At 38.2% G+C, this 10936-nt stretch overlaps 1 protein-coding gene across 1 annotated transcript; it reads left to right on the top strand.

The window, feature by feature from the left end:
- The first annotated feature begins 141 nt into the window (after nt 1–141).
- LOC142162376 (putative protein FAR1-RELATED SEQUENCE 10) lies at nt 142–904 on the top strand. Its single transcript, XM_075218724.1, has 2 exons — nt 142–147; nt 323–904. The coding sequence occupies exons 1-2, from the start codon at nt 142–144 to the stop codon at nt 902–904; spliced, it is 588 nt and encodes a 195-aa protein (XP_075074825.1).
- The last annotated feature ends 10032 nt before the right edge of the window (nt 905–10936 follow it).

Genomic DNA, 10936 nt, shown 5'->3' on the forward strand with positions numbered 1-10936 from the left:
TAAGATTAGATCTCTCCATCTTCCATTTTAGAACTGTTCTAGCGGGAATATTTTCATTCTATTTTCCACCTCTAGCCATGGTTCTTCCCAAGTTTTAAAAGAGTTTTTTGTTCCAGTAACTTTTCTCGCTAATATCTTGTAATGAAGGTAAGAATTTAATATTCTTGTGTCTCATCTTTCGCTGTTCATGATTGAGTGTAAGTTTTTGTATTTTTTTTTTAATCTTTTCGATTTGTTTATGCCTTCCTATTTTATTTATCCTTGTTCTAAATCAAACAATCTGTGTTGATAAATTTTGTACTTTTGTTGGCTTTAAATACAGGTTCTTAATAATACTTCAATTGATTTTACAGTAGGTGTTTCAAGAAGTCATTGTCCATGTGGTGATAGTAAATGCTATATTAATGGAGAAATTACTGAAAGATCAGATGAAGAACTTAGACATAAAAATATTGACATGGATAACAGTGACTTGTACAAGGGCAAAGTGTTCAATAGTGATGACGAAACTTATAATTGCTATGTAAATTTTGCTAAACAAATTGGTTTCTTAGTTAGACGCGATCGCTACTTTGGAAGTGCAGAAGGTCCTGTGGGAATTTATAGGAGAGATTATGTTTTCCATCGAGCCAGTACCCCTCGTCCTCAAAAGGTTGTGGAAAAAGAATTACAACGAGATCGAAAATCTTCTAGATGCAATTGTAATGCTAAGATGTGTGTTGCTAGAGAAATTATTGATAAAGTCACTCGTTGGATGGTGGTGTATTTTGATAATGTCCACAACCATGAATTATTGAATGATAAGGAAGTGAAATTTCTTCCTGCTTATCGAAATATTGATATTATTAATCAAAAGAGGATTACACATCTTGCAAAAGCTGGATGTTCAACGAGTTTAATCTGAAGAGTGATTGAACTAGAAAAAGGTGTAGATGTAGGTGTATTGGGAAAAAACTGAATTTACATTGAAGGTGACGTGACATGACACGGGGAATGGTCAAAACATGATGATCAGTTAAGAGGCACGAGTGACAACAGATACGGGGAAAGAAAAGCTAAATAGGCACGAGAGACAATTCGAATGATACAAGCTTCGTACCTATTTAGGTCATTTAAAGCCAAGAGATCAGAAGGCATTGAAGACATGGATATGATGACGAAAAGGAGTCCAAATTCAATATTAAATACCCAATACGTTAGAGAATTGGTATTAAATAGGAATGATTGTGTAACGTCTTATTTAATGTCATTTATTGCTCATAATTGTCTCATTAAGACTAAGGTATTACTCCTTTACTTAGAATCAACTATAAAAAGAGGAGGTCTCGTCATTTGTAAGGACAGAGGAGATAAAAAACATTACATTGGAATACAAACCTATTTACTGCTTATTTGTCATTCTCAAAAAGTCTATTATTTCTTTTTCGTCTCCTGATTATCAGTAGCCCGAATTTCTATTTGTCTTTAGCTTTGACCAAGGAATCACATTTTTGGTTAAACAAATTGGTTCTGTTACCGGGAATCTGATAATCTTTTCTTTGAAGCTACGTTTTATTCGTCTTTATCAACATGTCAAACAACAACAACAACAACAATAACAATAACAGTGATAACACATTGGGAAACCATGAAAATCAAATCCATCAAAATCAAGGAGACCTACCGAACATTGACGTGGTTCCCTCCCCTCTAGATTCACCACGTCAATCTCGTGAAGGCACTCCTGCCCCTGAATCCTGTGCTGATCAACAAGAACAATCTGAACATTTTGAAGGAGGTGCAAATGAAGCTTTACAAAAGCTAATTGATGCACAGGTCGGTAAAGCTCTTCAGGCTCTAGTTAGTCAATTGCCTGCTGCACCACCCACACCAACTCCTAATAATAATACATTGGAGAATCCTCGTTTTGGTCTTGTTAATTCTGGAAATAGAGGAACCACCAGTGAACCACAGGAAGGGGGACCAGGTAATTCAAATAATTCCTATTTGCAAGATTTAGTTCTAACCTTGCAGAAACAGATTAAGGAACAAAATGAGCGTATTGAGCAAATCCCTGGAGTTCCGCCTGTAATAAAAGGAGTAGACATGGACAAATACTCACAACAACCTTGGAAGCCAAATGCTGCTCCCCTTCCAATTCCGAAAAAGTTCAAAATGCCTGACATCCCGAAATATGATGGTACTACAGACCCACGTGACCACGTGACTGCATTTACAACAGGCGTGAAAGGCAACGACTTGACCAAACAAGAAATCGAATCAGTACTGGTCAAAAAATTTGGAGAAACACTCACCAAGGGTGCATTAACCTGGTATTCTCTTTTATCTGAAAATTCTATAAATTCTTTTGCTGAGCTTGCAGATTCTTTTATTAAAGCACACTCGGGAGCTCAAAAGGTTGAGAAAAGAATGAAAGATATTTTCAAAATCAAATAAGGGGATTCAGAGTTGCTCAGAGACTTTGTTGATAGATTCCAGCATGAAAGAATGACTCTACCCCGTGTACCTGACAACTGGACTGCAATAGCTTTCGCAAGTAATTTAAATGGCAAAAGTTCTGAAGCCACGAGAAGACTCAAAGAAAGCCTTCGAAAATTCCCTGCAACCACGTGGAATGATGTTTACAACAGGTACAATACGAAGCTGCGAATTGAAGAAGATACCGTACCTAAGTTTCATCATGAAGAAAGGGGCGGTTCCAGAAGATCAGAAACCGAAAAAAGATCAGGTAAAAACAGGTATGATTCATATATGGGACCTGCAGGAAAAGACTCACGGTCAAAACAAGATAGGCAGCAATATGATCAAAAATCGAGGAACATGGAATCTGGTTCTTCATCAAAATTCAGAAATGATCGGAATAGACAAGAGTCACGAGATGATGACAGAAGTTTAAAGGCAAGGTTCAGCGGATATAACTTTAATGTCACTACCTCCGAGCTCGTGGCTGTTTTGAGAAGCATGGGAGATAAGGTACGATGGCCAAAAGAGATGCGGTCAAATCCAAATAGACGCAATCCAGATCATTGGTACGAATTCCACAATGATCACGGGCACAAAACTTCAGAATGTAGATTCTTGCAGAGCGAAGTGGATCATCTATTAAAGCAAGGGTACCTCATTGAGTTATTTAGTGAAAAAGGTAAACAAGCCTATATGAAAAATAGGCAAGAGCCTCCAAAGCCTCCTTCACCCAAGATAACAGTGAATGTAATAAGTGGGGGAGAAGATATTCACGACATAACCTACACAGCTTCCAACAAGGTTTCTAAAGTAACAATTACACACGGGAAACGTGTACGACAGGTTTTAGAAAATGAAAGTATTTCATTCGATGATGCAGATATCGAAGGAGTGATAACCCCACATAATGACGCACTGGTAATATCTTTACTTGTACATGATACTAACGTAAAACGAGTTTTGATTGATCTAGGGAGTTCCGTAAATATTATACTACTAAGGGTATTATGTGAAATGCAAGCTGAAGACAACATGATACCCAAGGCGCATACCTTGTCAGGCTTCGACAATTCAAGTGTGGTAACAAAAGGAGATGTAGTTCTAACAACTTTTGTTGCAGGTGTTGTTAAAAAAAACTAAATTTCAGGTAGTTGATATGGAAATGGCCTACAATATGATCATGGGGAGGCCTTGGATCCATGATATGGATGTTGTTCCATCAACTCTATATCAAGTTCTTAAATTTCCATCACCGTGGGGGATTTGTCAAATTCGAGGGGATCAACATACAACCAGGAGTATCAACGCTGTAACAGATACGAGAACCGTAAACAAAGAAAAATAGCAATTACAGGAAATAGTTGAAGGTGTCAGCAATCAAACCTCAACTGAGCAAGAGAAAACAGATTTAGACTCGAGACCTGATACAATTCAAGACCTTGAAGAGAATGAAAATATCAAAACAATTATCGAAGAACTCGAGGCTGTGATATTATTTGAGCAGTGGCCTGAACGGAAAGTTTATGTTGGAGCTAATTTAAACTCAAACATGCGAGGTATGTTAATTGAATTTCTAAAATCTAACGTGGACTGTTTTGCTTGGTCCTATGCTGATATGACAGGGATACCACCGGATATAATGACTCACAAATTAAACGAAGACCCATCTTTTACACCAATAAAGCAAAAGAAAAGAAAGCAAGGGGCTTTCAAAAACCAGGTGATTCAAGATGAGGTCCAAAAGCTATTAAAAATTGGGTCAATCCGCGAGGTAAAGTACCCTAATTGGTTAGCCAACACAGTTGTTGTACCTAAGAAAAATGGTAAGTGGCGAGTCTGTGTAGATTATACAGATCTTAATAAAGCTTGTCCAAAAGATTCTTTTCTTTTACCACATATAGATCAATTAATTGATGCAACTGCAGGACATGAACTTTTAAGTTTTTTAGATGCATATTCAGGGTACAACCAAATTAAAATGGACCCTAGTGATGAAGAAAAAACTTCTTTCATCACAGACAGGGGGACTTACTGTTATAAAGTAATGCCCTTTGGTCTCAAAAATGCTGGGGCAACCTATCAAAAGTTGGTCACCAAAATGTTCCAAAAACATTTAAGAAAGACAATGGAGGTATTTATAGACGATATGCTCGTCAAAACCCAGCAGTCTCATGATCATATTTCCTATCTATCTGTTACATTTGAAATTTTGCGAAAATTTAATATGAAACTCAACCCAGAAAAATGTGCATTTGGAGTTGCATCAGGTAGGTTTTTGGGTTTTCTTGTTTCTAACCATGGTATTGAGGTAAATACTTCTCAGATCAAAGCAATAGAAGAAATCCTTGATATCCTTACTAATAAAAAGGAAGTTCAAAGATTAACGGGAAGAATTGCAGCTTTGGGGAGATTTATTTTCAAATCTTCAGAAAAATATTTTAAGTTTTTCTCTGCACTCAAAAAGCAAGATCATTTTGAATGGAATGAAGATTGTCAACAAACCCTTAGAAATTTGAAAGCTTATTTGTCAAAACCACCGTTATTGGCAAAACCAAAGGTGGGAGAAAAGCTTCTTATCTATCTGGATGTGTCTGAAGTTGCGGTAAGTGCTGTTTTAGTCCGTGAGGACCAAGGTAAACAATCTCCTATTATTATGTAAGTAAGTCCTTACTAGATGCTGAAACACGATACCCATAACTAGAAAAATTAGCATTAGCTTTGATCATGGCATCTAGAAAATTAAGACCTTATTTTCAATGTCATCCCATTGTTGTAGTTACTGCTTTTCCGCTTCGAAACATTTTGCATAAACATGAATTGTCAGGGAGGTTAGCAAAATGGGCTATAGAATTAAGTGAATACGAAATCATTTATCAACCTAGGACTGCTATAAAATCTCGAGTATTAGCCGATTTCGTAGCTAATTTTAGCCAGAGGATGCATTTAGAAGCAGAAAAAGAATTACAAGTTTTTAATGCAAACCCGGAGACTTGGATTTTATTCACTGATGGTTCATCTAATGTAAAAGGAGCAGGTCTGGGTATAGTTCTCATACCACCTACGGCTGAAACTATTAGGCAAGCTATAAAATGTCATTCTATAACTAACAATGAAGCAGAGTACGAGACTGTAATTGCAGGTTTAGAATTGGCAAGGGAACTTGGCATAACACAAATTATAATCAAGAGTGATTCTCAACTCGTGGTCAATCAAATGCTGGGGACTTATACAGCCAGGGAAACTTGAATGCAAGAATATCTCGAAAAGGTACGGGAACTAATAAAGCAATTCCAAACTTGGAAGGTAATGCAGATCCCAAGAGATGAGAAAGTGGAGGCAGATGCTTTAGCTAATCTCGCATCTGCAGCTGACATAGCAAATGACACAAATGCTTCAGTCGTACATTTATTTCATTCCGTTCTCGAACCTGATAAGAATGAGGTAAATTTTAATCATTTAACATGGGATTGGAGAAACGAAGTTATTGCTTTTTTACAGCACGGAACCGTGCCTAATGACAAAGGGAAGGCTCACGCGCTTCGCAAAAAAGCCGTTCGATATTGTTTATATCAAGGAAATCTTTATCGAAAAATGTTCCGTGGACCACTAGGAAGGTGTCTCGGACCCTCTCAAACAGAATATGTGATGAAGGAAGTTCACGAAGGACATTGTGGAAATCACACAGGGGGAAGGTCACTGGTAAGAACATTGATTCGAGAAGGATATTATTGGCCTAAGATGGAAGAAGAGGCAAACAGCTTCGTGTCCAAATGTGATAAATGTCAAAGATACGACAATAATATGCACAGACCAGCTGAGTTACTACACCCTGTTATAGCCCCGTAGCCCTTTATGAAATGGGGAATGGATATCGTAGGTCCACTACCACAAGCAAAGGGTCAGGTAAAGTTTCTACGTGTACTCATAGATTATTTCACTAAATGGGTAGAAGCAGGAGCATTTAAACAGGTACGAGAGAAGGAAGTTAAATACTTCATATGGCGAAATATAATATGCCGCTTTGGAGCACCAAAGGAGATCGTGTGTGACAATGGACCACAATTCATAGGAGCTCAAATCACAGAATTTCTTCAAAGTTGGCAGATTAAAAGGATAACATCTACGCCATACCATCCAGTGGGTAATGGACAAGCGGAATCCACAAACAAAGTCATTATCAACAACTTGAAGAAGAGGTTACAGGATTCAAAAGGTAATTGGCCTGAGATATTACCTGGAGTACTATGGGCTTATCGTAAAACGACAAAAACAAGCACTGGAGAAACACCATTTTCAATGGTTTATGGTACAGAAGCCTTAATTCCAGTTGAAATAGGTGAACTGAGCACACGGTACGTTCAGGCAACGGAGGAATCTAATGATGAAGAGATGCGGGTCAACCTTGATTTGCTTAAAGGAAGAATAGAAGCTGCATTGATAAGAATGACAGCACAAAAGCAAGTAATTGAACGATATTACAATAGGAAAGCACGCCTCAGATTTTTCAAAATTGGGGACTTTGTGCTTAAAAAGGTGTTCCAATCTGCAAAGGATGCTAATTCAGGAAAGCTAAGTCCAACGTGGGAAGGACCATAGAGAGTTCGTGACATTGCGGGTAAAGGAGCATACGAGTTGGAGACAATGGACGGCAAAGTTTTACCTTCGCATTGGAATGCCGTCCATTTAAAGAGATATTACTTCTGAGAAAGTACCCACGGTCAGGTATCGCCATGTTAAAATTTTTCTTTTGAATTATTAAAGTTTTACTAACGATTTTAGATGCTAGGCAAAAACCTTAATTCGTGCCAAATGATGAGTCACGACCTGCAAGGCAAAATGGAGTACTCTAAAATTCCCAGCCCAGGGTTACAATTAATCTGATGGAAATACACACGAGTTAGGCAGTCTTCATCTATAATCGCACCTCCGAGTCCCGTATATTTTTCTGTTTCAGGAAAAGGACCAAATTGAAAGAAATAAACAAGTGCTCGAGGCTTCATACTTCACCGCTCAAACACTTGGGGGACTACATATTATACACAGATATGTGTAGAAAAACAGATACGAATATCGAACAAAAGTCGGCCACAAAGAGGCAAGTGTTGAGAAAAAGTTACGAAGTCTTCAGCATTCATCATCGTGTTCAACAAACACAAGACATTCATCATAATGTTTTTCCCATGAGAACAACAGAGTCATCTCTCAAACTCATAAACGAAGTCACCTCTCAAACTCTTCATATAAAGATAGGGTCATGACTATGTACTGAAACAGGTTATGAAGAAAAACCTTGTTTATTTTATATTATGTAAAAATCTGTTACAAGAAAAACAGTTAAGAGGAAGTTATAGATGTATTTTAATACATGTAATAGTCAAAAACTTGTTAAAGTTGATGAATAAAAACTTGCCAAAGTTGTTTCATACAAAACATGTGTATTCCTATTTCTTTCATCGTATTATAATACCATTATGAAGTTGAGACGTCTTCTTCATTAAGTGTCGATAAAATAAAAAGGGCCCTCTTTTATAAGCCTCATGTTGATAATCCATGAGAAGAATCATAAAGCATTTTCAAAGGATAAAAATGCTAAGCTATTCTATAAGTCCTAGATAAATAGGCAAGAATAGAATATACAGAAGTACCGATAAAACTTCTTAATATGAAAGACTAAGTACAAACTTAGTCAGCAAAATATTTGTTTTTTACAAATGCCCCATTATGATAACTGGGGACTTCATCAAAAGATCCCTTAAAGTTGCTAAGGGATAACACCACCGATTAAAAAAAACAGTAAAGTTTGAAATATATTCAACTAGTCACTGAAGGGGGGTTGGAACATCAGAAGTTGCAATCTCATTTTCAGGGGCAGACACAGGCACGGTAACAACTTCTGAGGGAGCAGCAATATGAGCGGTTTCAACTGGGCCTGGAGTGTTAAAATCACCAAGGGAAGCAAGAGACACGGGAGCTTCAGCTTCCATGGACTGTGTCATAGAAGTTTCACCCTCGAGAGCCGGAATTGCAACTCCAATTGCCGCAGTAGCCACTTCTTCATTTAAAAAGCTCTTCTGCCCCAGGAGTTCCAAGTGCAGGAGAAGGAGTTTCAACTGGTTGTTGGCTTTTTTCAATAGTGTCTAAGACTTTGGCTAATTCAGATTGCAAATCAAAGTTTTCTTGAGTAGCTTCCATCAAAGCATCACAACGAGATTTTAGAAAAGCCCAACTTACCTCTATGTTGAAGTTCTCCTCAAGAAGTCCATACTCCATTTCCCACATAGCAAGATCGTTCTTCAATATCTGGTGTTCAACTAAGTGGGAATCAAGGGAAGCTTCAAGGGAGGCATGAGAACTCTTCAAAGCACGTATCTCGTCAGAGGAGATCCTTAAGTCAGCCTGAGCTTGAGTCAAGCTTTGTACTAACTCCCCTGCATATTCTTCTTTCTTCTCCACAAGTGCCTTAAGCTCTCTGATTTCTTCACTGGCCTTTGATAATTGTTCTGAAAATGAGTACTCCGAAAGCTCCTTATCTTTTTCAAATTGGTTTGAAGAAGCCTTGGCAATTGCTAGCTCAGAAGTCAACCACGCTTTTGCTGCTCCAGGTGATTTCTACTTTCTTGCAACCCCTCTATAGTCCCCTGAGAATTCTCAAACTTCTCCTTCCAATTTGCTGCCTCAAGCTGGGTTTCCTCGGCTATTCTCCTAGCCTCAGAGATAACCTTCGCAGACTCTCGATCCTTCTTCTCTAGAGTGGAGATTCTTCCCATTAACTCAGTACCAATAAGATTAGCCTACAAGGGAAAGGCATCAAATGTGGGAATATAGAGAGGTATAAAAAAACTTGTAAGTTAAAAGAGAAGTACCTTCAAGGTAGAATGAACTATGTCATTCATTAGAGTCAAGCAACTGTGGCTCTCCATCTTCTTCTTCTCAATATCTCCGATTAGAGGCTCGAGCCAAACATCAGCTCCACCAGTCTTTCTCAAAAGGCTATGATTGGCAAGAACTTCAAGAGTAACACTTCTCATAGCCATGCCTCTGTTGCTAGAACCCGCCTCTGTATGCTGAACAGAGGGAGGGGGAACAATGGAAAGACGAGTAGTAGAAGAGGTAAAAACAATGGGAGCTGTGGGAGTCAAAGCAGGGACAGTAGGAGCAGATATGGGAACCAAAACAGGTAAAGAAACAGGAGTCGATAAAATAGGTAAAGAAATACTCGTGGTTGTCAAAGGAATAGAAGGAATAGAAGAAGAGAGGGGAGTTTCATCAAGAACTGGTCCAAACTCTCCACTCTCAAAACTACTAACAAAGAGATGTCGAATTGATTCATTAGAGCCTCTTGGAGTGGTATCCTCATCAGAAAGGATTTGAACAGGCTCGGAGATAGAGGCTCGAGCAGGAGCATCTTCAACTTCATCTCCATCAATGACGCGTCTCCTGGCTCTTGGCCTAGCTATCAAAAAGGTATTCTCTTCTCCTCATTCTCAGAACTTTCTTCTACAACTTTTCTTTTTGGTAGCGTGGCCCGAGTCTTTTCCAAATCAAGTGAAGCGGTTGAAGACGCTCGAATGGCAACGGCTACCTCAGCTTTCATACCCCTGATACCAAATCCTGATAAAAAGAAGGATAAAGAATTAAAATAAGAAAGAATTCAATATACGACAAAGCATAAGGAAATACATACCATGGGACTTCACTTTCCAACCATTCAAAAGAGAAATTGATTTCCAAGTTCTCGCCTCCATAGGCGCAATCTTCAAAATTGAATCTACCCAACCACGGAAGTTAGGAACATGTTCCACATCTCCTATGGTAGCTACAAAAAGCCAAAAAAAGACGAGATTAGAAAAGAAATCAAAATTCTTAAAAAGTAGATACGATAAGAAAAAGAAAAACTTACGTGCAAAATTCCACTTCTCAAGGAAGGGAATGTTTGTTTCACCCAACAAATCCATCGTACGTACAACAACGTAACGACAATACCACCCTCGATCCTTGTCATCTTCGGGGTTTACCAAAACCTTCTTGCTTCTTGCAGTCAAGGTAAAAACTCCATGGAGGAATAATTTGTGGTGGTATAGGTGAATAAGATGGGAAAAGGTAAAATTAACATTGGCTTTGGTAGACAAATACCTTAAGCAAGCCACAGCTCTCCAAACAAGAGGACCTACTTGTGCTAAGCAAATTTTGAAAAAGCGGTAAAATTCAAGTATAACTGGGTCAATGGCAGGATTAAATCCCAAAGTAAAGGGATAAGTATAAATGAAAGAGAATCCAATTCTGAAAGAAGAAATTCTCTGGTTTGGGGCAGGAATCATCATACGAAGATTATCTCTCCAATTACAATCTTTCCTAACAGTAGGAATCACAAGTTCAATTATTAAAGAAGGATAGGTGTCAACTTTTTCTAAATTTTTAACTTGTTCTTGGAGAGATCTTCTATCATTCCCAAAAGATAAATCATTGGGTACGA

This window comes from Nicotiana tabacum, chromosome 7 (assembly GCF_000715075.1).
Source record: "Nicotiana tabacum cultivar K326 chromosome 7, ASM71507v2, whole genome shotgun sequence".
Classification (NCBI taxonomy): domain Eukaryota; kingdom Viridiplantae; phylum Streptophyta; class Magnoliopsida; order Solanales; family Solanaceae; genus Nicotiana; species Nicotiana tabacum.